Source organism: Arvicola amphibius, chromosome 7 (assembly GCF_903992535.2).
Source record: "Arvicola amphibius chromosome 7, mArvAmp1.2, whole genome shotgun sequence".
In the NCBI taxonomy this organism is placed as follows: Eukaryota; Metazoa; Chordata; class Mammalia; order Rodentia; family Cricetidae; genus Arvicola; species Arvicola amphibius.
In genome coordinates, this window is record NC_052053.1 from 93,872,783 (window position 1) to 93,900,644 (window position 27,862).

General features: G+C 41.0%; 1 protein-coding gene across 2 annotated transcripts in view; it reads right to left on the reverse strand.

The window, feature by feature from the left end:
* Ylpm1 (YLP motif containing 1) overlaps window positions 1–27,862 on the reverse strand; it is a 75,887-nt gene that overhangs the window by 41,685 nt on the left and 6,340 nt on the right. For both annotated transcript variants that reach the window (XM_038337716.2, XM_038337715.2), the window contains exons 2-4: window positions 16,993–17,229; window positions 15,960–16,139; window positions 14,072–15,039 (exon numbers count right to left, since the gene is read on the reverse strand). In XM_038337716.2, coding sequence (XP_038193644.1) covers window positions 14,072–15,039; window positions 15,960–16,139; window positions 16,993–17,229 — 1,385 coding nt within the window. The remainder of the gene's footprint in view (window positions 1–14,071; window positions 15,040–15,959; window positions 16,140–16,992; window positions 17,230–27,862) is intronic.

A 27,862-nucleotide genomic window follows, 5' to 3' on the forward strand; every position in this document is an offset into this window, starting at 1 on the left:
GTTCTGAATCAACAAAAATGGAGGGTACTGTATTGGCTGGAAGTAACCGATCCTGTTTGTTTGTTTGTTTAAGATAGAGTCTTAGCATGTAGCCCAAGCTGGCCTAGAAGCCATGACCCTCCTGCTCTGTGTAAATTCTGGGACTACAGGTGTATACCACTTGTACCACTACATTCAGCTAATCCTACCTCTTGGGAGAATGCTGGACCACATGAGGTAAACAGTACAAACGTCTTGAGAAATTATTCAAGAAACGTGAGAGATTCTTTAAGACAGCTCTTACTACTTCTGTGCTCCAAGATTAAAGTCAATGGAAGGGCTGTAGAGATAACTCAATGGATAAAATGCTTGTGGTGCAAGAGTGAGGGTTGGAGTTTAGAGCTCCAGTATCCACATAAAAACTGGATGGGGGAGATGGAGTGATGGTTCAGTGGTTTAACACTTGCCCTTGCAGAGACCTGGGTTCAAGTCCCAGCACCCACATGGTAGCTCACAATTACCTGTAACTCCAGTTCCAGGGGATCTCACATTTTCTTCTGACTTCTGCAGGTAACAAGCAAGCACATGGTCCACAAATATATGTAAGAAAACACTAATACACGTAAAATATAAATAAACAAACAAGAGTGGACGTGGCAGTCTGTGCACAAGAGGCAATTAGGAATCTCTGGGACAAACTGGCTAGCTAACCTAGCCAGATTACCAGCTCTGGGTTCAGCAAGAGATTCTGTTTCATAAATACAGACTATGATAGGAAGACATCAACATCAATCTCTCTATACACATCCAAGCATGTGCATCCACAAATATGTCACACACCATACAAAGACACACCCACAAGATAAAACAGGCTGAGCAGTTACAGTTACGAGTGACAGCTGCTCTTTCAGAGGACCAGAGTTCGGTTCCCAGAACCCTATCAGGTGACTCGTAGACACCCGTGATTCTAGTTCCAAGGAATCCTTTTCTGGCCTCCACAGGCACACACATACATATAAGAAATTAAAATAATAATAATAAAAAGGACAGAGGTCTTGACCCTCTCTATGTGAGTCAACAAAGAGCCAGGATCACCTGAGGTATCTGCAGAGAATAAAGGGGATCTGGAATGGCAGCCAAGAGAAGCTAGGTATAAGAATCACCTATGACCACATATCAGTTGTAGAAATAAGAATTCTAGGGGCTGGAGAGATGGCTTAGCATGTACTACTCTTGCAGAGGACCTGAGTTTAGTTTGCAGAACACATGTCCACAGCTCCCCAATGCCTATAACCTAAGCTGCTGGATATCCTTTGGTCTCATGTGCACATAGCCAAACACATAATCAAAAGATAAAACACATTATTAAAAACTCTAAGAGAAAAAAAAAACCTCTAAGAGTTATGAGTACTTCTTAGTCCAATAATATGTATTAGAACATATGCAAAGGTACTAACTGTGGGGGCCAGCCATGATAATCTAAGTCTGGGCAGGTCACCCAAAGGAACTTCTTCCAACCATTATCACCTGGGACTCAGGCCATTGATAAATTTAAATAAGAGGCATGAGTTTCAGTAGTTTACCCTGGTAGCAGGAAAACACCACAAACTGAGATTACCCGACCCCACCCAAGAGCAGACCATTCAAAGGAAATGCCTGACATTCCAACCGCTGTAGATAGGATCACCTGCCAATGCACCTCACCAGGACACCCCTAGACAAATGTCAGCCAATCAGGGGTCCTGAACCTCAGAGACCCCTGACCCCCACTTAACTATAAAAACCCAATTCTAATTTAGCTGGGGCTCTCTGGATATTCCAATACATTGGACATGCGGAGAGACCGAGTTTGCAAACTTGATTAAAATAAAGGCTCTTTGCTTTTACATATGGGACTCAGTCTCCTTTGCTGGCTTTTGTGGGAACCCCAAGGATTTGGGCATAACACTAACCAGGTATGCTTTTGTCACTGCCCATATACACAGAGCAATATACAGATAAAGAGGACTGTTGACATATGCAGGAAAAAACATAAAAAATAAAGAAGAAATTTTGAGCCTCCTCGAGGCCATACATTTGCCAAAGAAGGTAGCCATCACACATTCTCCAGGACACCAAAAAGCTCGAGATGCTGTGGCTAAAGGAAATCAGAAGGCAGACCTAACTGCTAAACAGGCGGCCCAAGAAGCAATGATCCTGGCAGTCAAAGAGCCTAAAGATTATCATGATATCAGTGAAACCAACTTTAGATACACCCCCGAGGACTATCAAGTTATGGGCAAATTAGGACTGATAAAGAAAACACCACATAGGGCAGTAGGAAAACTAGTCCTCCCACAAAAAGAAAAGCACGAGTATGTTACCAACTTACATTACCTGGACCCACTTGGGGGCCAAGAAACTAAAAGATGTGGTTAGGTCCTCCTATTATGGTATAGGACTCTTTGACTTGGCAGAAGAAGTAGCCAAAAGCTGTGCTATGACTAATGCAGGACACTCCATATATACTCCTGGGAAGAGGCTCAGGGGCGACCGGCCTGGGGCCTACTGGGAAGTAGATTTTACAGAAATTAAGCCAGCCAGATATGGTAACAAGTACTCATTAGTTTTTATAGATACTTTTTGAGGCTGGGTAGAAGCTTTTCCTACCAGGACTGAGACCGCCAATGTGGTGGCTAAGAAGATCATAGAAGAAATCTTCCTAAGGTTTGGGATACCCAAGGTAATCGGGTCTGATAATGGACCCGATAATGTTGTCCAGGTAAGTCAGGGACTGGCCACCCAACTGGGGATCAACTGGAAACTATATTGTGCTTACCGACCCCAGAGCTCAGGTCAGGTAGAAAGGATGAATAAAACCCTAAAAGAGACACTGACAAAACTGGCCCTAGAGACCAGCGGAAATGACTGGACAGCCCTCCTTCCCTTTGCCCTGTTCCAGGTTCGAAACACCCCAGGGCGATTTAAACTCACCCCTTATGATATCCTATGTTGGGGGCCGCCACCGTTTACTGAGGCGGGTGGGATACATAATCCTGATGCTGTTCTTCCTAGACCATTATCTGCCCGCCTGACGGCCCTTGAAATAATAAGGCACCAGCTCTGGAAAGAACTAAAAGAGGCATACAAGCCTGGGGACCCAAACGTGCCGCACCATTTCCAAGTGGGAGAAGCTGTACTAGTTTGGCAACATGGAGTCAGGAACCTAGAACCTCGCTGGAAGGGACCCTACTTAGTGCTCCTGACAACTCCCACGGCAGTGAAGGTGGAAGGTATCTCAGCCTGGATACACACCTCCCACGTGAAACGAGCTCCTGCACCGGCCAAAGATGAATGGAAACTGGAAAAACTATGGACCCTTTAACCTGCATCTGCGTCGTGTACCTAAACCCAGTTCAGGTGAAGAACAATAACCCCCATGTGCCCCAACGACTCAATCACTTGGCAGATCCTAACAGGGGGAGGGGATGTCATATGGGAACTCACAAGGGAGGCTCCTCCAGGAACATGGTGGCCCACTCTCTACCCAGACTTATGTAAATTGACTATAGGGGTCCCCAACCCCTGGGAACTTGAAGGATACTTTGATACCTCTAGACCAACCACAGAGGCTTCCCCTCCAGGATGATGGGTTCTAGGCCCATGGGGGGGGGGGTGTAGTAGTCCAGACAGAAGAGCCATGCTAAGCTCCCTATCCTTCTATGTTTGTTCTGGGCTCCATCAAGATTGGAGCCTGAACCCTACCTATGGGGAGAGTTATCATTTCTATTGTAAAAACTGGGGATGTGAAACCACTGGCGACACCTACTGGAAACCCTCCTCTTCCTGGGATTACATCTCAGTTGGGCCAACTATTCGCACTCAGATTTCTCCAAATGGAAGGAGCTGAGCCAGGGGGCCTGCCAAGGCTGGTGCCACCCCCTGCAGATAAATTTTACTGAATCAGGGAAGAAGGCTACGGGTTGGATATCGGGATATTATTGGACTTAGGTTCTATAAAGAAAGGATCAAGGCTGGTGCCACCCCCTGCAGATAAATTTTACTGAATCAGGGAAGAAGGCTACGGGTTGGATATCGGGATATTATTGGACTTAGGTTCTATAAAGAAAGGATAGATGACGGTATTATATTCAAGATCAGACAGAAGATTGAGAGTCTAGTGAGACAGCCCATAGTGCCCAATCAGGTACTGACTGAACAGGGTCCCCCAGCCCTAGACGCCCCCAAGAACTCAGGAGGGATCCACTAGTAAGACCACAACTCCCAGACCCTCGCCTGGGGCAAACATGACTTCCCTGACCCTTCCGTCCACAGGACAGAGATTGTTTAACCTCATACGAGGGGCATTCTTTATGCTGAATCAAATGAACCCCAACATGACAGAATCCTGCTGGCTTTGCTTAGCATCAGGACCTCCTTATTATGAAGAAATTGCAGTATCCAGGGCTTTTAACACCACCACCCATCAGGAGGCTTGTGTTTGGGGGACTAATCATAGGCTGACTCTTATTGAGGTGTAGGGACATGTCTGGGAAATCCACCGGCTGCCTACAAACGTTTATGTAATGAGACTCTTAAGAGCCCTAAGACTCCTGACACCAGGTACTTGGTTCCCAGTTTAGGTAAATGGTGGGCTTGTACTACAGGCCTGATACCTTGTATGCCGACATCGGTTTTTAATGACACCAAAAATTACTGTGTGCTTGTACAACTGGTACCTAGGGTCTTTTATCATCCAGCTAACACGTTTGAAGATGAGTTTGACAAGCACCCAACTCACTTTCGACGAGAACCTATTTCTCTGACACTAGCAGGAATCCTGGGCCTTGGGGTAGCTGCCGGTGTTGGGACAGGTACTGCTGCTCTAATACAGGCCCCTCAGTACTTTAATGAATTGAGAATAGCCATGGATGAAGATTTGAGGGCTCTAGAACAATCTATTTTCAAACTCGAAGTCATTGACTTCCCTCTCAGAAGTCGTCTTACAGAATAGAAGGGGATTAGATTTGTTATTCTTAAAAGACGGAGGATTATGCGCCGCTCTCAGAAAGGAATGTTGTTTCTATGTGGTCCATTCAGAAGTAATTAAAGACTCCATGAGTAAACTTAGAGAAAGGTTAGACAAAAGACAAAGAGACAGAGAAGCGCATCAAGGATGTTTTGAGAGCTGGTTTAATCTCCTTGGATGACTACTCTGATATCTTCCCTTATGGGACCATTCCTAATTTTGCTTCTGCTACTGATTATAGGTCCATGTAAGACCTATAAAGAATAAGAAAGAATAAGTGCTGTTCAGATTTTGATGTTACGCCACAAATACAGCACTTTAAGAGGTCAAGAAGATACTGAAATCTAGTTCTATGATTAGAACTAGGTACTAGAAGAAGTGGGGAGATGAAAGACCCGGATAAATCCAGACCCCTCTAACAGGAAAAAATAGAGCCAAATATCTAGAAGGAAGAGAAGAGGCAAAAATCTAGGTTAGCTGGTTCAGTGACTCTGTTTCAGGAACTAGCTGAAGATAAAGTTAGATTATAATCTTGAGAATAATCTTGAGAAACAAGGAGTTACCCCTTGTGATTGTCACTGGTATTTTCGGAATTTTCCAATGACGCCTTCCCTACCCCCTTTGGAAGTAATCCAAAGTAAACCACTGGGTTGTGGTTTCTTCTCTTATATACCCTTTCTCCCAGCTACTCGGGGTCTAACTCCTCCCCTGCATGGGATATGAGTCTCGGCCCCAGCGCTGGTCCCTGTCAATAAACCTCATGTGATTGCAGCAAGGACGGTCTCTCATGAGTTCCTTGGGGGGGGGGAGGGTCAAGTTATCCCGAGGCTTGAGCCAAAGTATCCCCACACCGGGGGTTTTCAAACCTATAGTTCAAATGACCCTTTTACAGGGGTTGCATATCAGATATCACACAAATCAGATATTTACATTATGACTCACAACAGTAGCAAAATTACAGTTACAAAGAAGCAACAAAATAATTTTATAGCTGAAGGTCACCACAACATGAGAACTGTAGTAAAGGGTCAAGGAATTAGGAAGGTTGAGAACCACTGGCTAGAGATTAGACTCAATGGTTAAAAGACTTGCTCTTGAAAAGGAGCCAGGATCAGTTCCCAAGACCCATATGGTGGCTCATGACCACCTGTAATTCCAATTCCAGGAGATCTGACACTATCTTCTAAACTCCAAGATCACCAGGCACAGAGTCTGGTTACACAAGCCTTTAATCCCAGTACTCAGGAGACAGAAGAACGTTAATCTCTGAGTTCAAGGCCAGCCTGGTCTATTAGAGTTCCAGGACAGCCAAGGCTACACAGGCAGACCTTGTTTCAACATCCCCTTACCTCACTCCCCAAAGCACCAGAAACCATGCAATAAACATACATGCAGAAAAGCATATATACATACATACAAGACAAAAAAAAATTAAACACCCCCAAAAGTCAAAGGTATCATTAACTTTAATGCTCTGCTTGTATACTCTGTACTAGCTAAAAAAATTTTAGAAAATAATTATAGCTAAAGATAAAAACATTCATAACAGCTTTCCTTCTAGTCCTACATATGAACAAACAGAAATTTTAAGTTTTAAAATATAGAATAGAGTCAGCGGGAAAGCTCAGCAGGTCAATGTGCTGGCCACTAAGCCTGAGTGCTATCTTTGGTACTCACTGATGGGAGGAAAGACCTAATTTTAGCAAGTTCTCTAATCTTCACTCCCTCACATAGCCACAAATAAATGTTAAAAAAAGTGTATATTATCTTGTAACTATCATTTTGGGTTCATTGAATTCTTTCTTAAATTTATAAAAATTGAGATCTTAATGATTTCCCCCTATATCCTGAACTCCATAATTTATCATTGATTTGAATTCTCATCATAATGTCAATTTTTCTTAATTATGCTTAAAAAGACCAGAATAAAGAGATAACCACAATAAAAGGAATGGTCTAAGACAATGAAACAAAGGTAAAATAAAATGTTATCACCTTAGAACTGCCCAAAATATTATACTCTGCTTTTGGGCTTCATTAAGCCAAATGAAAATTCAGATTTTCATTTTCCAATTATAGTAACGAAGACAAGAAAACTTGCAGATAAAGTTGTTTCAAAATTACAACTGGGGAGCTAAAGAGACAGTTCAGTGATTAAGAGCACTGGCTACTCTTATAGAGAACTTGTGTTAGATTCACAGCACCCACGTGGCTCACAAGCACCTGTAACTTCAGTTCCAGCGGATCTAACACCCTCTTCTGGACTCTACCAACATCAGGCGTGTACGCGGTTCACAGAGATACATTATAGATAAAACACTCAGACACATGAAGTTTTTTAAAAATTATTGGAATAATTTTTTTAATTATTAGAATCAAAAGATATGCACAGAGAGAACAGCATTCCAGGCTCTAAAAAACGTATTCAATTTCTTATATAAGTGAATCTGTAAGTCTTCAGGTGACACTACTCTTAAGATGAATTTTCTTAAGCTCAAGAACTGATAAGCAAACAATTCTATCTATCTATCTATCTATCTATCTATCTATCTATCTATCTATCTATCATCTATCTATCTTTATGTATGGGTGTTTTGCCTACATGCATGTCTAAGAGTGTCTGATCTTGGAACTGGAGTTACAGACAGCTGTGAGCTGTCATGAGGGTGCTGAGAATCAAACCCAGAGCCTCTGGGAGAGCAGCCAGTGCTCTTCTTAACTATCTAACATCTCTCCAGCTCCATCCCCCCAACAACAATACATTTTTAAAAAGATTTTATTCATTTATTATATATATACATTGTTCTGCCTGCAGGCCAGAAGCGGCACCAGATCTCATTATAGATGGTAGTGAGCAGGGAATTGAACTCAGGACCTCTGTACTATGTATGGAGCCAGTCCTGGAACTTGCTGTGTAGCCCAGGCTGATCTCAAACTCACAGAGATCTGCCTGTCCCTGCCTCCTGAGTGCTGGGATTAAAGGCCTGCACCATCACCGCCTGACCCAACAATACCTTCTTAAGGACAGAAGATATGCAGTAAGCCACCATTTAGTCATTAAACAGGAAAGACCTTTAACAAATATTCTGTGGCAAGAATTTGGACCATCTTGATTTGCTAAAAGGTTACATGACATTTATCTTTTATGATTTTATGTGTCAAACTATTTTATACAAAGTAAATTACTCGTTTAAAATGATTATTAAAATGTAAAAGCTGTTTTTTACCATCCTTTTAAATTTTTCTGTAAATCACTTTAAAATTTAAACTAAAAAGGGTTCACTAAACCTAGATGATCAACAATAACACATTTTCTGCTATAACGGGTGGTTAAAGTATAGACTAAGAAACCTACAATAGTGGAACATGAACTGGTTCTAGAATATATTACAAATTTCTATAAATCAGTAAGAAATAAAATACATATTCTAATGAAAAAACCCTCGAATCAGCATCTCATACAAGAGGAAATGTAGTCCACTAATAATCAAATGGAAAACAGTATAACTTTACCAGGTATCAAGAAGTGCAAAAATTCCAACTATTACCACAATAACATTAACCATCCACCAAGGCAACTTACATTTTGAAAGTTTAACAATACTAAGAGTTGCCAAGGAGGTTAAAAAATAATAACAAAACAACAAACTCTGAAATAATATCAGTGAAAAGATAAACTGAAACCACATCTTATCTACCACTGTAGAGCATATTCAGACCAGAAGACCCATGATCAAACAACTCCAATCCTTTAAGTGTAGCATATCCACACAATGGAAAATTGTATAGGAACAAGAATAAACAAATACCTCAACACACAAACAACACGGATGAGTCTGACAGTAACATGTCAAGTGAAAATGACAAACTCAAAAAGTACATACAGCATGATTACAACCTACACATAAAAAATAGCTAAACAAAATCATACACAGGCATTCAGGCCCATGTCAAGATTTATATATACAGCACCAAACGACATGCTGCAGGCCAGCGAGATGGCCCAGTGGGTAAAGGCGCCTGCTGCCAAACCTCAAGACCTGAGTGCCATCCTTGGGCCTATCGTGGAAGGAGAACCAACTCCCGCAGGTTGTCCTGACTTTCACAGTTGGCTGCAGCAAGTACACATGCATACAGAAATAAAACAGACTAATAAATGCAATAAGAAGACAAGTTTCAGCATTTTTAATCATAACTGAATTAGAATAAACAGATTATGGTAAAATCATATTAATGGGCTATTCCCCAGAAAGGAGAATGTTACAAATGACACAAACTTACAACAGAATATCAAACGGAAGACACCATAGTCAAAGGAGTACATAAAATATGATCCCATTAACAATAAAGCTCAAAATAGGTAACCTGTGGTTAAAAAGACAGTACAGTGGTCATTTTTGGGCTGAGGGGAAAATGACTGAGAAGGGGGATGAGGACTTTTTAAAAATTATATTTATTAGATACTATGTGCATGCTTTGTGACCACAGAAGTCAGAAGTGGTCTCTGGATCCCCTAAAATTAGTTAAGATGTTTGTGAACCACCATACAAGTTCAAAGCCAGGTCCTCTTCAAGAACAACAAAGGCTCTTGACCACTGAGGAGGACGACTTAAAAACTAGTCATTTTTACTTGATCTGAGTAGTGATGACATCAACATGTCTTTGTGAAAGTTCACAGAGCAGTGTATAATAACCTGGTACTTTTCTACATTCACTTTCAATAGAAAGTGTCATTATTGAAAAAACTGGCCAGGTGGTGGTGGCACACGCCTTTAATCCCAGCACTCGGGAGGCAGAGGCAGGCGGATTTCTGTGAGTTCAAGAACAGCCTGGTCTACAAGAGCTAGTTCCAGGACAGGCTCCAAAGCCACATGGAAACCCTGTCTCGAAAAACCAAAAGAGAAAAGAAAGAAGGGAGTTGCAGCATGTTGATGCATGCCTATGACCTTAGCCCTCAGGAGACTGATGCAGGAGGATCAAGAGTTTGCAACTACTCTGGGCTATGTAATGAATTCCACATCAGCAAGAGCTAAGTAGCAAGACCCCACATCTGTCTCAAGAGATGAAACACATCAAACTAAACTAATCAAAAAAAGAAATCAAGTTGCAGTTGATAAAACTGTATATATGTAGAGTAACACAAGCAACACTGACCAAGATTTTGGCAGACTAAAATGGTTGCTCAAACCCAAACAGATCAAATGCTAAGAGTTAAGTGTAAAGTCTTTGGAAAACAAAACAACTACACATATTCACGATGAGACACTGAACTTAATACAAATGTAAACACCTAATAAGAAAAACTGATGTGTAGTTCAAAGCAAGTCAATACAACTGAGTAACCAAAAACCAGTCAAACAAACACAACAAAAACAATTAAAATAAGTAATTAGGGGCTAAAGAGATAATTTCGTAGTTAAGAGCACTTGCTGCTCTGGTAAGAGGAACAGAATCTGATTCTCAGCACCCACTTAGAACTCCAGCCTCAGGGAATCTAATGCCTTCTTCTGGCATCCTTGGATACCTGTATGCATGTAACATGCATATAAGTATAAATAAAATACATTAAATGCAAATAAATATTTTTAAAATGTATGTACACAATATGTAGAATTAGGTTGTAAATAGGCACATGATCCTTCAGGCCCTAAGTAAGTGTTTATTCTAAAGGAGCCTAACATCACTGGCCCTTAAAAAAAAAATCAGGAAAAGGCTAAAACCAAAACCAATAATTGTGCAAATAATTTGAGTTTATATGTCTGCAAGAGCAGAACAGGTACGATAAGAAAGTGTTCAGTATCTGCAGAAATGCGCTGTAGAAAAGGAGTAAGATAATCCATTCTGTGTTGCTCAACAGAGGCAGATCTAGAACCAGCTGGTAGACATTATGGAAACATATTTAAATTAAATGGCTAAAAACCTTTCTAAAACACTCTCAGGGTTTTATATGTCAATGTCCTATTATTAACATGCCAATATTCAATTACAATCCATCAACTTCTTGCCATAAAGAAAATACAATGGACTTAAAAGTGGATCAGAAGGCTGTGGATTCTAATCTCATCTCAATTAGAGTAATGCTCTGAGACAACTTATTTACTTTTTAAATATTTTCATAGATCTTATCATTTATTTGTGCTGTGTAGACCTGTGCAGGTACATGCAGTCACAGCATGCATGTGGAGGTCAAGATCAACCTGTGGGAATCAGCTCTTTCTTATACTACGTAGGTTCTGGGGATCACACTCTGTCATCACGTTTGGTGGCAAGCACACTGCACATTTACCACTGAACATCTTCTCACTGATCCTGGTAATTCACTTAAAATGACCCCAAATCTCAGCATTTTCCACCTACTTAGTCATGAAATCACTGAGAGATGATTTATATCATAAAGATGATGTGTACAAGACCTATCACAGCAGAACTACAATAGATAATTCCTAAATTTCTAGCACTAAGATTATTAATTATATCTCTGAAGTATGAAAAATTAAAATAGGTCCTATTTGGTAGGCAAGAAAGAAAACATGAAAGGAATCATGGGAGCTTGAAACACATGAGGTGCTAAGAGTACACTTCTCTGTCTGCTAAAAGGAACGCTCAACCCAGGAGACAGACATGAGTTCAAGTCAACAAGATGAGTTATACTGCAAATAAACGTAGTCATGAGCAGCATGAGTCTGAATGGCGGCATTCAGCATAGCGCTTGGCTCTATTCTTCCAGTCATGCAATTCTCACTTAGCTTCTCACAACCTCCGCAGCTCCAGGTGGTAAGGGTGATGTGAAATGACTCCCCTACCTTCAGCTCCAGGTGGTAAGGGTGATGTGAAATGACTCCCCTACCTTCAGGTTATTTACAAGAAAGAGTCCCTAAGACAAAACGGATATAAAGTTTCTAACATGGCTACACAGCACATAGAGGAATTCATGTTAATTATACGTAACTTTTTCTTAGTTTCAATTTTGGATGGAATTTTGTTCATGTTAGTTTCAGAATTTTAAATTGAGGAACAAACTCAAAAAAACATTTTCTGTTTTCTTTTGAGACAAGGTCTCATGTAGCCCAGGCTGTCTTCAAACTTACTCTATAGCCAAGGACTAGCTCTACTGTCTTAATCCTCCTACTTCCACCTCTCAAAGGCTGGGATAGCAAGTGTGTACCACCATACTCAGAGTTAATAAGCTGCTGGGGAACGAATCTAGGGCTTTAAAAAGGCGAGGGAAGCATTTCACCAACTGAGCTACATACCAAGACCACAGGTTTTTCTTTTTTTAAATATTAAAGTAAGGCTTTAATTTAAGATGGCCTTAATCTATTGACACCAAAACCAAAAACTAAGTAATACACATATAAGTAGCAAAAAGCAAATTATAGCTGCAAACGCCTTTAATCCCAGCAGTTGGGAGGCAGAGATAGGCGAAGACAAGCATAACTCTGTAAGTTGGAGGCCAACCTAGTCAACAGAGTAAGTTCCAGGACAGGCTTCAAAGCTACAGAGAAAAACCCCAAAGAAAAAAAAAAGGCAAATTATAAACATTCAGTATAATCTTATATTTATGATATTTTAAATCTCTCAGTAATTGAATTAAATTATACACAATTTTCTATATTATATATTTGGTATAACAAGTATGATATGCATTTCTACTATAACTTCTGTCTGAGGAAAAAAAACCTGATTAAAATATTTTTCCAGATGGATGTGGTGGAACACACCTTTAATCCTAGAACTTGGGAAACAGAGGCGAATGGATCTCTTGAGTTCAAAGTCAGACTGTTCAACATAAGAAGTTCCAGGAAGCATAGATTTAACATGTTTGTTTTGAGAGAGACTTGACATGTAGACCAAGCTTGCCCCACTATGTGGCCCAGGCATATGATCCCCCTACCCCAGCCACCTCTTGTTTTTTAAGTTACGCTCTGTATATATGTGGTGCTCAAACACCTCTGTCCATATGGAGGTCAGAGAACAATTCCGCAGCAGTCAGTTCTCTCTGTTTACCATGTGGACCTTAGGGCTAGAACTCAGGCCATCAGACCTAGCAGCAGGAACCTTTAACAATCTCACGGCTTAGCTCTTGAAGACTAGGATTACAGGTATGCACCACCATGCCCTGCTGAATTTAATGCTTTTTAAGGAAAACAAAACAGCAACCATTTTTTTTTCTTGTCTAACTATGTATGTGGTCTAAAGAAAAGACAGACATCTCCCAAATTAAGAAAATATAGAGGATGTAAGGTTCTACGTTTAGGGAACGAGAGAGGGGTAGCAGGGATTTTGTAACTTTTGTTCTGTTAATTGCTGTGAGTACAAAGCAGGAAGCTGACAGGCAACACAAGCCCTTACTCCAGCACTGAGGACACAGAGGCAGGTGAGCTTGAGTTCAAAGCCAGCCTGATCTACAGAGTGAACTCCAGGACAGCCAGGACTACACAGAGAAACTCCATGTCAAAAATAAATAAATAAATAAATAAATAAATAAATAAATAAGTTTAAATTTTAAAAATAAAAAAATCAGGAACTTGGCATTTGCAGAACAAATGGTTTTCTAAGAAGTCCTATATTTACCCTTATGCTAATCTAGCAAATAGTTATTTGTCAAGTAGACAAAAAACAAAACTCATTCTTTATCTCTCTTTTCCTTTCTGTTTTATGAGGCAGTGTATCATAGAGGGCCTGGGCCTGGGCTTGACTTATTATATAGTTCAGGATAGCCCTGAACTCCTAATTCTCCTGCCTCTACTTCCCAAGTGCTGGGATTAGAGTACACCACTATACCTAGCTTACAATATATTTTCAAAGCTGAAAGTCAGTAAGAAGTGATCAGCATTATGCTTAAAATATATTCATTCTTGACTGTTCTGGCCACAGCTAAGATAAAAGTAGTTACACATCAAAGAATCAGGGACATAAAATCTTTTCTAAATTACATCACGCTGAATTAGCAAATACTAACATTTTTACTGTAAATATGCTGTGTATATAAAAATATAAAGGAAACACAAAAATTGTTCAGATTAGTCTTTTGATTCCATTACAGCTTATATAATTTTATGTAAAATAAGAAAGCTGACTTACCTGGGACCTTTTGGACCTTCCAAGAAACCGCTTCTAGGAGAATCTGGAAGTGGTCCGCCTGACCTCACGGGCATGTCCTTAGCAGTAGTGACAGATTGAGATGGAGCAGCTGGAGATTCGCCAAGTCCTTGCTCTGATGAAAAGGAACCGAATGCCTTGTTCAGAGGTTTGGAATTCACTTGTTCTGACTGAGGTGGAGGGTGATAAGCTGAAGGTGGGTTTGAACCAAAAGACATAGGTGTGGAAAGCAGTGCTTGTTGAGGATTTTCTGGGACCTGTGAGCTTTGGGAACTGGAGGCTGGTGGAACTGGGGCTGCTGTTAACTGAGGAGGCATCCCTTGAGGAACTCCAGGGGGAGGCATTCCTGGAGGAGGTGTCGCTGAATTTAACGGTGGGAGGGGCAGAACAGGTGGAGGTGCCCCAGAAGAGAGAGATGGTGGGGGGAGAACTGGTGGTGGCCCTGCAGAAGAGAGGGAAGGTGGGGGGAGGACTGGCGGTGGCCCCGCTGAAGAAAGAGGTGGAGGCATCCCAGGTGGGGGCACAGAGGTTGGTAGAGAAGGTGGCATTACAGGTGGGGGCATGCCAGGTGGTGGTACAGTAGTAGGCAGAGCAGGGGGCATCACTGGTGGTGGCAAGGATGGAGGTAATACTGGAGGGGGCATTGTCGGTAGAGGTGGAGGCATCTGAGAATATGGGCCAAACGGAGGTGGCATTGACATGTTCCCCAGATACTGGTTCTTCAAATTCTGAAATGAATTGACTTTCTCCTGGAGGTAAGTCTGAATGGCTTTCATATGTCCTTGCCATGTTTTCCACTGCTTCTCATACTCCTGAAGCTGATCTTTATGAGGATAGGAATGGAGCTGTTCCTCCCACAGCTGAAACTCTCGCTCCCACTCTTGGTAGAGATGCTGAAACTGCTGCTGCTGCATCTCATAATGTCGCAGCTGCACATCTAGAGACATGGTCTACAAAAAGGACAAAAATTCTTTCAAGACAGCCATGTAAAAATCAGTCCTAGCTTACAACATTAATGAATCAAGAGTACACAAAACTTTAGGAAATTAAAAAAAAAAATATTTCCAAGGGGAAGATAAAAATTGCTAGATCCTTTCAGTAATGACTATTCTTCTTCCCTTGAGCTATTTAAACAGTATCTCACAACTAGAAAACCCAAATGAACCCTAAGGCAAATCGCTATCTTAGCAATTGAGTATATTTTAAGATTTTAACGTTACTAAGGACTAAGGATCGTTTTAAGAATTTGAAAGAAAAGAGGTCGAAAATCCATTACTATAACATAGACACAAGATTATACCTCAAATGTATAAGACAAATTACCTAAGTCACTTTATCACTTATAGTATACTGCTTAGGGTGTGTGTGTGCGTGCAGGGGAGAGAGAGAGAGAGAGAGAGAGAGAGAGAGAGAGAGAGAGAGAGAGAGAGGGGGAGGGAGGGAGGGAGGGGGGGAGGGGGGGAGGGAGGAAGGGAGAGGGAGAGGGAGGGAGGGAGAGGGAGGGAGGGAGGGAGGGAGGGAGAGGAAGGGAGGGAGGGAGGGAGGGAGGGAGGGAGGGAGATGACTGCCTAGGGCCTTTTGGTGAGTTATATGCTTCTCCGTTTTTTAGACATCAAATTAGCTTCCAGTTATATAAAAACAAGTCTTAAATGTCTCAGCAACAGTACTCTAAGAGATACATTCTATCAAACCCTTCCTCCTCAAGAGATTGCATCACAACCACCTTTTCCCATACCCTCAACAATATGAAGCATCTATCTGTCAATACTAATTTATCTTCAGTTTTTCATACTCAAATCTCTTTTGGGTGTAACAAATCCTTTCCTCATTCTTGGGACGCTTCCTACCTGCTTATTTTAGAAATACTCACCTGTATATGTGGTGAATGCTGGATGACTTGCTGGTACTGCTGTAGGATCTGCTGTAACTGAGTATGCTTCTGCATTATTCCCTGATACTGAAAGCCAACTCGATGCTGCTGGTGCTGTTGCCAGTGTGCTGCTGCAGCCTGCAACTGCTTTAACCTAGCATCCTCTTCTGGGTCTTCAGACTAAAGGTAAAAGAAAACAAAAATTTTTCTAAGTCATAAAATAGCAACTAAATCAAGTCTAGAATCCCTACAACTTAGGTTGACTGCGAAAATATATTTAGACAAAACACAAAGCCCTATGCCACAATCTTTACTAGAATAATAATTTTATTCTTTTTAAACAGGACCAACCATTTCCCCAATAGGAAGTGAATCTACAATTATATAGCATCTTTCAACCTATAAGAGAACCCTCCTTCTTCCCTTTCTCCCTTTCTTTCTTTCTGTCACATTTCACCAGAAAAGTGAAAGTTAAATGTAGCTCAGTAAAGTTGGGAGAACAGTATTTGACCTAACTTGGGCACTCTCCACACCACAGTCACTACGCTTTATGTGCCAAAGATGGTCACTGTTAATGCTTCAACAACTTTAAGACAGCTACTACTACCTGAATATATGCATTCTGCAAATGAGTAAATTAGTACGGAATGATTAGCTATCCTGTCCAAAGTCACCACCATTAAACGGCAGTGATTAGCTTACCTATCAGGGTCACCACTGTAAGTGGCAGTGTTTGGGGAGTTGACCCTAAAAGCTACAGATCTAAACTACTGCCCTGTGCTATAATTATAAATACATCTGGACATCTTTCTTTTGTGTTGAGAAACTCCATTCAAAACAGTATCTAATTCTTCACTTTCAGTCAACTCCCCAAAATCCCTCTGCTAAACCTTATTAGCTGACATCTGATGACTTTAGAAGAGGAATTTTATAGGTACCTAAACACATAACATATTATGTCCAACTTATGACAAAAGTGTTCATAAACAAATCAAACAAAACTTAGATGACCAAATAAATACTACATAATCACCTGGGTTTCCTCAGGTGGAAGCGGAGGTGGTGCTTCTTCATTTGGAGGTGGTAATGGGGGCTCTTCAGCTGAAAGAGGCTCTGACATCTGACTGGCAGCAGGCACTGGAGCATCTTCTTTTATGGTTTCTGGTGGATCCTTTGCTGTGACAGGACCCTTTTTGTGTCCTGGAAAATGTACTTTTGTCCTCTGCTGCAAACTAAGTAGATGCTGTCGATACCAATATTGCTGCTGTTCCTACAATACAAGCCATCTGTAAGAATTTTTATTTTATTTATTCCATGTTTGTGTATTGTGGGCACAAGCTTGCCACAGTGTGTAGAAATCAGAGGACAACTTTCAGGAGATGGTTCTCTCCTGCCATGTGGGTCCTAGGGGATCCAACTGAGGTCATCAAGCTTGGCAACAAGCACCTTCCCTGCTGAGTCATCCCTCTCTGGCTCATTTTAAAGAATGTTAATTAATAATCACAGATCTCTGCATGTGGTGTTGACAGAGCTACATTTATATGTGTTCATATATCTAATAGGAAAACAAAGCTGGACTGAAAAAGGAAAGTTAAATAGATGGAGAAAACTTTAAGTTCTTCCCCAAAATTTATAAATTTAATTATCAATTAACCCATACGTCATAGTTGAGCATGATTCTGGTCTTTTTCCCTCGAATGCTAAGTACTGAGCCTAGGGTTTCATATAGGGCAGGCAAGTGTTCTACCACTAAGCTACAGAACCAGATCTCCTCTTGCTCTTTTAGACAGACTCCCAGTAAATTGTCCAGATTGGTTTTTGAACTTGGTCTGTAGCCCCAACAGGTCTAGAACTCATGACATTCTGTAGATGTAAGTCACAAAACAATCCCAGTTTGGAATTATGATTAATGAAAGGATCATTTATTTAAGATGAAAATTTACAGATCACTGTCCTAGACAACAGCCCTCTGCGCGACCAGGAACAGAGTCTAGTAGTTGGAAGAGGAGCCGGGAGCGAGAGCGAGAGAGCGAGAGAGCGAGAGAGAGAGAGAGAGAGAGAGAGAGAGAGAGAGCGAGAGAGAGAGAGAGAGAGAGAGAGAGAGTGCAGGGCTACCACTGCTTTTTAAAGCAAAAGAGACCACGCCCAAGTGGATTGGTATCTTTAAGACTACTGGCTGAAGGAGCAGAAGGAGCTCCCCACAGCATATTCCCATCTCAGCCCAACCCAGCCACAGACTCCTGAGAAACTGATTATAGGCCTGCTACTGCACCCAGCTAGCACACACTTAAAAACAACAACAACAAGCATGTTTCTGGAGGCTTGAGCCTCCAAGGACTAGGTTCAGTTCTCAGAACCATAAGACTCCAGTTCCAGGGGATCTGATGCCCTAGTCTGAACTCCCTTGGCACCAAACACACACATGGTACAAATATGTACACCTAGGCATATCACTGATAAATATCAAATAAAATAAATAAACCTAAAACAAAAACAAAACAAAATAAAGCAAAAAAAAAACTAAACAAAACAAAAGGCCAAAAACAACAACAACAAAAAAAACAACAATTCTTCTGAGGCTGGATGTACTGACATACACCTTAAATACCAGGAACTGAAGGGTTCTGTCAGGTTCATGTGTGCAAGTTTGGGGCTAGCCAGAACTACATAGTTAAGACCCTATCTTGAAAAGAAGGGAAGAGCTGGGTGGTGGTGGTACATGCCTTTAATCCCAGTACTTGGGAGGTTGAAGCAGGAGGATCTCTGTGAGTCTGAGGGTATTCTGGTCTACAGAGCAAGTTCCAGGACAGACTCCAAAGCTACCCTGTCTCGGGGGGGGGGGGGGGGGTGGAGGGGGGAAGAGAAGAGAAAAGAAGAGGGGAGGGGGAGGCTCATCTTTTTTTTTTTTTTTTGAGACAGGGTTTCTCTGTAGCTTTGGAGGCTGTCCTGGAACTCGCTCTGTAGACCAGGCTGGACTCAAACTCACAGAGATCCACCTGCCTCTGCCTCCCGAGTGCAAGGCATGCGCCACCACCGTCCGACTTCATCTTTTATTTTTTAAAAGTACAAAAAGAACTTCAGCATGGAGAAGAAAAGTTAGAAAATAGATGAGTACGGTAGAACATACCTGCTATCCCAGAACTCAGCAAGGAAGAGGCAAGAGGCCACCCTGAGGTGAGTATGAGGCCAGCCTATCAAACAAAACAAATAAAAACAGAGAGAGAAGAGGTTGGGGTGATAGTTTATAAAGACCTGAGTTTGGGTTCCTAGAAACCACGAAAAAGGCAGGCACTGTAGTGCTGGACTATAACCTCACTGCTGGTAGGCAGAGCCAGGAGGATACCTGGAAGCTCACTGGCAAATCAATGTAATGAAAATTCCCAGCTCTAGGCTCAGTGAATGAACCTGTCTCAAAAAAAAAAGTACCTCAATATCGATCAATTCTTTGCCTCCATGTGTCTCTGCATGCACACACATACACACAGAAACAGGGGCAAAAAGTCAATTCTTGGTATTTGAAGATTCTGTATATGTGAATCTTCTGATCTGCTAAAATGTATTTCTAACCTCAATAACAATACTCGATAAGCTTTCCCAGTCATTTATAAACAGAGTAACAGTGAAAAACCTGCGTGGCCTGACAGGGGTATTCCCAGCTGAGGTTGAACAAGATGGTATCCTGCCTCTGGCTACCAGGTCTTTTCCACAATGTAGTTAGTACCACAAATTCCAACAAATTTTTGTTAGTTATTTTTACAGTTAAAATGCCCTCCCCCATTATTCAGGAGTGTTGGCAGATAGACAAGCCCAGCCTGTTCTGCAGTAAGACCCTGTCTCGAAAAACCAACCAAGAAACAAAAAGAAATAAATGAAAGTACAAAGCTCTCCTGCACAATGTGGAAGTGCTGTCCAGCATTCCTAAGGTTCTGTAACTGCCCTTAGAAAGAAAATGTATGTACCATAAATCTTATTCATGAAGCATTACTCTGTTTACCAAGAGCTGAAAGCTAATGAATCAACAATAGCTACAAAATAAAGTGTCTCCCCTTGTCCCCCGCCCCCATAGGGTTTTTCTGTAGAGTTGGAGTCTGTCCTGGAACTCATGCCAAGGTTGGCCTTGAACTCACAGAGATCCACCTGCCTCTGCCTCTCAAGTACTGGAATTAAAGGCGTGCACCACTACCACCTGGCTCAAAATAAAGTGTCTTTAAAGGAAAAACACGTATACATGGTTATATGTTGAGAAAAATACGAGAAGCTCAGATTCATCTGTACTTTCCTTAGAAGAAAGGTTCAATGTTCATTAATTGTTTGTGGTGACTTTAAAGACCAGCAATACTCCCCCATAAAGAATACTAACTGCGTAATAAGTAATAACAATTAAAATTAATTTTTAAAAAAATTCACTATTCAAATGAAAATCTTCCACATCCTAGTATTTTAGTATGTAATTCCCCATGGTCACAAGGCTACATAAGGAAAAACAGAAGTTGTCATGAAAATACATTGTGTGTGGTGGTACGAAATGGTAATGCCAGCACTCTAGAGAACAGGAGGACTGGAGCCCAAAGTCATTCTCACCTACACAGACAGTTAGAGGCTAACCTGGGTTACATGGATGGGACTTTGTCTCAAAATTTTTTTCATAACCTGAAATATACACTAAAGAACTATACTGTATACTTTTATGATTACATTATTACATATCTGCCCTATAATTATAAGAAAGATTTTTACGAAAGAGATGTTGAATATCAAGCAAGCTAGAGTTACATGGTAAAATCCTGTCTCAAAAAAAGGGCACAATCTGCATACCAAAGGTTAAAAAATAGGCTCCAGAAAAACTGATAAAGCCTTAAAATATGCTTATCAAAAGATTAAAAATGATGTAAAAATTTGTCACAAAACTGTAGACAAGAGCCAGAGTGGTGGCTCACATCTTGAATCCCAGGCCTCTAGAGGCAGAGGAAGGCCTGAGTCTGAGGCAGCTGGGTGGTGTATACACCAAGTTCCAGGACAGCCAGCGCTACACAGAAAGACCATGTCTCAAAAAAATCATAAATAAAATAAACATTTAAAAATATTTATATGCGGGGCTGGAGAGATGGCTCAGTGGTTAAGAGCACTGTCTGTTCTTCCAGAGGTCCTGAGTTCAATTCCCAGCAACCACATGGTGGCTCACAACCATCTGTAATGAGATCTGGCGCCCTCTTCTGGCCTGCAGGCATACATGGAGGCAGACGGTTGTATACATAATAAATAAATAAAATCTTAAAAAAAATATTTATAGGGCTGGAGAGATGGCTCAAGAGGTTAAGAGCATTGCCTGCTCTTCCAAAGGTCCTGAGTTCAATTCCCAGCAACCACATGGTGGCTTACAGCCATCTGTAATGGGGTCTGGTGCTCTCTTCTGACCTGCAGGCATACACACAGACAGAATATTGTATACATAATAAATAAATAAATATTTAAAAAAATATTTATATGCACACAGGATTGAAATCCAATCTAGCAGGGTGTGGTGGTGCAAGCTTTTAATTCCAGCACCTAGGAGTCAGCAGCAGAAAGATCTGTGAGTTTGAAGGGAATCAGGTCTACATGTTAAATTCCAGGCTACTTACTCTGTGGTACATTGAGACCCCTTTTCAAGAGGAAAAAAAATACAACTCAGTCTGTGATGGGAGCGGGGAGGGGGAGTAGGTGGGGGGGGGGGGGAAGAGATGTTGCTGCATGCCTTTAATCCCAGCATTTAGGAGACAGAGGCAGGGAGATCTCTGTTAGTTTGAGGCCAGCCTGGTCTATAGAGCTAGTTGCAGAACAGTCAAAGCTACACAAAGAAACCCTGTCTAGAAAAAGAAAATAAGCCTCAAACTACACTTTATTCTTTCTTCATTTTAAAATTCAGATACAATTAAAATTTACAAAACCTAATACAATCTATTATTGTAATTCTGAGCTTTGTTTATCTAGATTGAATCATTTTTTTCTTTTTTGGTTGCTTTGAAACAGAGTCTCACCATGCAGCCCTGGTTGTCATTGAACTTCCTATGTAGACCAGGCTGGCTTTAACTCAGAGATCCACATGTCTTTATTTTCACTACACAGTAAATTAACAGCTTAAGCTACATGAATCCTCATCTCAGAAAAAAAGAATTCAATTTCCTCCATTACTTTAAGAAAAATATCATCCTGGTGGTGGTGTGCAGGCCTTTAACCCCAGCACTCAGAAGGTGGATCTCTATGAGTTCAAGGCCAGCCTGATCTACTAGAACTAGTTCCAGGACAGGCTTAAGTCCTGAGTTCTATTCCCAGCACGGAATAAAACCAAGAGGGTAGCACATGTCTATGATCTTGGCACTCAGGAAGTGGAGGCAGAAGGATACGAAGGTCATGAGACAGCAAATAGGATAAAGGTGCTTAAAGCCTAGTTACTTAAGTTTGATCCCAGGAAGTTGAATGTAACAGTAGAGAACTGGCTCTACTAAATTGTCTTTCAACTTTCACATGCACCACAGTACATGTGCCTATATCCAGACAGACACATGGTGTAGGAGGTCCTTCTGTCTATGTGTTGCTGTTATAGGTTAATGAATAAAGAAAGTGGCTTGGCCTATAGCATGGGAGGAGAAAGGCGGAGTCAGAGAGAAATCATGGAGCCACTAGAGACAGATGCTGGAAACTTTACCGGGAACTTTACCTGGTAAGCCACAGCCACGTGGCAATACACAGATTAATGGAGATGGGTTAAATTAATATATGAGTTAGCTTATATATTAATAAGAAGCTAGAGCTAATGGGTCAAGCAGTGATTTAATTAATATGGTTTCTGTGTTATTATTTTGGGGCTAAGCAGCCTCCCTCCTACACACACACACTCGATTTCTTAAAAGGTTAGAAGTTCAAGGTCATTATGTTCAAGCTTAATAGCCAGTTCAATATAGTAATATTTTGTTTGTGATATAACAAAGTTTGCATAAAGATCAGAGTGCAGAGCTAAGCCACTAGTTAGCCATAGAGGCCAGGCAGTGGTGGCACACACCTTTAATTCCAGCACTCAGGAGGAAAGGCAGATGGATCTCTGTTGAGTTTAAAGCTACCCTGGGCTACACTAGATTGATCCAGTCTCAACGAGCTCACACCTTTGATCACAGTACTTGGGACACGTGCCTTTAATCCCAGCACTAGGGAGGTGGAGGCAGGAGAGATATGGCTGGGTGGAGAGAAGAATATAAGGTGGGAGGAGATAGAAGCTCAGATGTAGTCTGAGGATTCGTGGGAACAGGATCACCTCTTCAGTTTGAGCATTGGTACAGGCAAGAACTCTCTGGTAGCTGGCTGCTCCACTTTTCTGATCTTCAGCATTAACCCCTATATCTGACGCTGAGTTTTTTATTATTAAGACCAAATAGAATTCGAGCTACAGTAAGACTAGACAGGTCTACATTGCAGAGTTAGAGACAGTGCTAGTAGTTAAGAGTACTAGTTACTTTTCCAGAAAAATCTGGATTTTCAGTACACACGTGGTGGACCATAATCATCTATAACTCCAGTTCCAAAGGTTCTGAAACTATCTTCTGGCTTCTATGAACATCTGGCATCCACATGGTTCACAGATATTTATGTACCCAAAACACCCATATACATAAAATATTTTTTCTTTCTTTCATTTTTTTTGTTGTTGTTGTTGAAACAGGGTTTCTCTGTGTAACAGTTATGGCTGTAATAGAACTCACTCTGTAGACCAGGCTGGCCTCAAACTCACTGAGATCCACCTGCCTCTGCTTCCAAAATGCTGGGATTAAAGATGTGTGCCACCACTGCCCAGCAAAATAATATTTTTTAAAAAGGACAAAGATGAAAAAGCAAAGCAACTGAAACCAAGAACACTCTTCATTTTTTATTTGAGAGAAATTGGCCTCAAACTCTTGCCTGTCTTCTGATACTGGCACTGGAGCCTGGGCTGCCATATGTGCTGGCTGTTACAGGTGCTTAAAGGATACAAAGATGCCAACTCTTTCACAAATTAAAAGTTGTGGATACAAACAGGAAGATCTATAGAAATAATCCCTGTACTCCCTGCCCCGAGGGTGGGTGGGTGTTAGCCAGAAGTTAATGTTAAATACCTGACTTTCTCCATTTTATTTTTTGAAACAGGGTCTCTCACTGAACCTGGAGCAAGACAATTCTGCTAAGCTCTGGCTGGCTGGCTAACAAACCTGGGATCTTCCTATTTCTGCCTCCTCAGTATCTCCTGGGATGACTGGTGTCTACCACACTGGCTTTTACATAGTACTGGAAGAAGGTCCTCATCTGCCCATGAAACAGGTCCAGATTCTTTAATAAAGAACCCAACCTTTGCTTATGCTTCGCATCTTCATCTTAGATCCAATCCAGTATGTAAGCCTTGTTAGGGTTTAAGTATTTGTTGATTCACTGATAGTATGCTTTGTAGGTCATTTTCTATTTATTATAAAATCTATAAGCAAGAAACAAAATTAATCAGTTTTACCATTAGGTTTCAGCATGTTTCTCAAGTTCTACAATGAATGAGAATGACATCACTCAGAAATGTCCTCAGTGACCTCAAGAGAAGAGTGATTATCTCTCTTTTAGAAAGGAAGTGCCGGGCTGTGGTGGAGCATGCCTTTAATTCCAGCACTTGGGAGGCAGAGGCAGGTGGATCTTTGTAAGTTCGAGGCTAGCCTGGTCTACAAGAAATAGTTCCAGGATAGACTCCAAAGCTACAGAGAAACCCTGTCTCAAAAAAAAAAAACAAAAAGAAAGAAAAAACAAAAAGAAAAAATAAAAGGAAAAAGTCATGTCTGGCCTTGCTAATAATAGACGAGGAGCCAATTCTTCTGAATGTCCAGAATATAAGATAATTTCATGTCTTATGGGATATTGGCTTACAGATGGAGGACAATCACAGCATATGTTACCTTTTACAGACTGAATGGGAGTTGGAGAGATGGTTCAGCAAGTTAAGCACTTATTGTGGAAACACAGGGCCTGCATTTGGATTTCCAGCACCCATGTAAATGCAGATGAGCATGATAACTCGCTTATAATCCCAGCACTTGAAAAACAAACAAGCTAGCTAGCTAGACTAGCCAAACCAGAGAGTTCTGGGTTCAGTAAGAGATTCAGCCTTTATATATGTGGTAGAAACCTGAAGACGACACCCAACACCAACTGCTAGCTTCCACAGCACATGAATATAAGCACATACACACTACCATCACTACCATTCAAAACAAAGAGACTGAAGGAAGGAATCCCAGACAAAATGAACTATCTGCCACAAATATTGTTACTAATAAAGACACTGATTTATTCAGGTAGCACTTACTGACTACCTGCTACTGGCAGAACAATAAAACCAAGGAAAATGGTTTTGCAAGGAGGGTCTGTGTCTGTGTGTGCGTGCAGAATAATATTGTAAATTCATATTGTAATATTGTTACTATCCCTGTCTAAGTTATTACCAACACCTGAAGTAATGACTATTCTCTGTGCAGATCTTAAGATGGGGAAAAACCCTGCATATTCAATCAGACATCTGCTTTTGAAATTGACTGAAAATGACTATTTTTAAAATCATTACATTCACATTCTCCCTTAGGAACTAAGGTCACCAGGTAAAGTTTTAAAAAATGCTCCTTTACTTCATGACTTTCTCCAGGCCCTGCCCTCACTCTCTCTGGCTCCCCCCACCAAGGTTACAAACATCTTCAAAGTCGACTGTCCTCACCAGCCCAGCCTCACTTTCCATCGCTCCTGAAACCAGTGCCATATGGCTTCAGTCACTATGAAACTACTCCTGCCAAGGTCAACAACAATCTACAAGTCAGTAGAGTAAAGATAACCAGAAATCTTTATCTTGCTTGACCTCTTGGCAGTACTCAACACACCTGGCCACTCTCTGCTCCAGAAAGTGTGTTTCCTTCACAATCTAAAGCACTGCTCTGTCTTGATTTTTTATCCACTCAATTTGACCTTTTCTCCACTGGTTATTTGGATTGTGATTCTGAGGCTAGCCACAATGTTCTCTAGTCCCCATTCTTACTCTGCACACACACTCCTCCTGAGGAGCTTATCTATAATATATCTTAGAATACCATTTTTATACTATTAATTCACCAGATTTGCTTCTGAACTCTATGTCTGAATTTAACTTCCACATGAATATCTCCATTTGGAATTTATGCTCAAGGACCTCAAACTAAATATGCATAAAACTTAACTCATATTTTCTTCATCATCCGTAAGCCTTTCCTCCATTCTCCTCTAGGCTTTCCTAGAGGTACTATTAACCACTCAGCGGCCCACCCCTAAACCCACAAATCCTTGATGTCTCTTCCTTGCTATGACTACTCGAGTAATTTCCAGCTGGATGGATTCTAGCAGCTAAACATGTCTTAATCTTTCTATTCTTTTCATTTCCACTAAAACCATCCATATCCAAACTACTACTACTACTACTACTACTACTAATTCCTGGATTACATAACAACTATTTACCCTAAATCATTCTTTTGCTTTTCAGTTTTGCTCTCCACACTGAAAACAGAGCACACTTTGAAAATCGCCAATCCACGGTTGAAATAATGGCTCAGAAGAGCACTTGTTGCAGCTTCAGAGGACCTGGATTTGTTTTTTCAGCACCCACATGATGGTAACAACTGTGGGTAACTCCAGTTTCAAAGAATTCAACATCCATTTCTGGTCTCTGCAGGCAAGACATGTATGTAGTACACAGGAATGCAGGCAAAACGTTTATACACATACAACAAAAATAAATAAATCTGTTTTTAAAATTTCAGGACTAGAGTGATACTTAGTGGTTAAGAGCACTGGCTGCTCTTGCAGGAGAACCAGGTTCAGCTCCTATCACCCACATGGTGGATCACAACCATCTGTAACTCCAGGCATAGGAGATCTAATCCCCTCTTCTAGCTCCACAGATGCCAGGCATACAGGTGATGCACAGATATAGAGACACAGGCAAAACACAGACACACATAAAATAAAAATAATTTTAAAAAGTTCTAAATGCCAAAAGAGGATGGGAGGTACAGTTCAGTGGTACAGTGACTGCCTAGTGTGTTTGTGCACCACTAACATAAAAATAATCATTGTATCACTCTTGCCTATATAAAATCCCCTCAGTGACTAAATACCACCTTTGAAATAAAATCTTCAAAGAGCTTCCCCCATTACATGCCTATTATCTTGAACCTGTGCTGTCAGAGACCCTTACTGAACATGTTTTTGGATAATTCCTGCCTACCTAGGTTTCATTAATATATATGAATATATGTGTATTCTTTTTTGTTTATATATGAATATATATGTGAATATATATATGTGTATATATATGAATATATGTGTGTGTATTCTTTTTTTTTGAGACAGGGTCTCATGCTCTCTTGTTATAAAAACTAGCCTTGAACTCTGATGCTCTTGATTACTAGGAGAATGGGGTATGCCACCAGGCCCAAGTAATTATCACTTTATAAAGGTAGCCACTTTAACTAGGCTAGAGCTTCCAACTACAGCTACGGTCACTCATCTAAAAGATACCTGTTCTTCACGTTCAATGTATACAAACCACTGTGAATACAGCAGCATGTATGAGTGTTAGTACACGCCTGTAATCCCAACTCTCAAGAAGACAGAAGGATCTAGAGTTCAGGATCATTCTTGGCCACGTACCAAGACCAACTTGGGCTATAAGAGATACTGCCTCAAAAAAAATCAAAATAAGCCGGGCGGTGGTGGCGCACGCCTTTAATCCCAGCACTCGGGAGGCAGAGGCAGGTGGATCTCTGAGTTCGAGGCCAGCCTGGTCTACAAGAGCTAGTTCCAGGACAGGCTCTAAAAAAGCTGCAGAGAAACCCTGT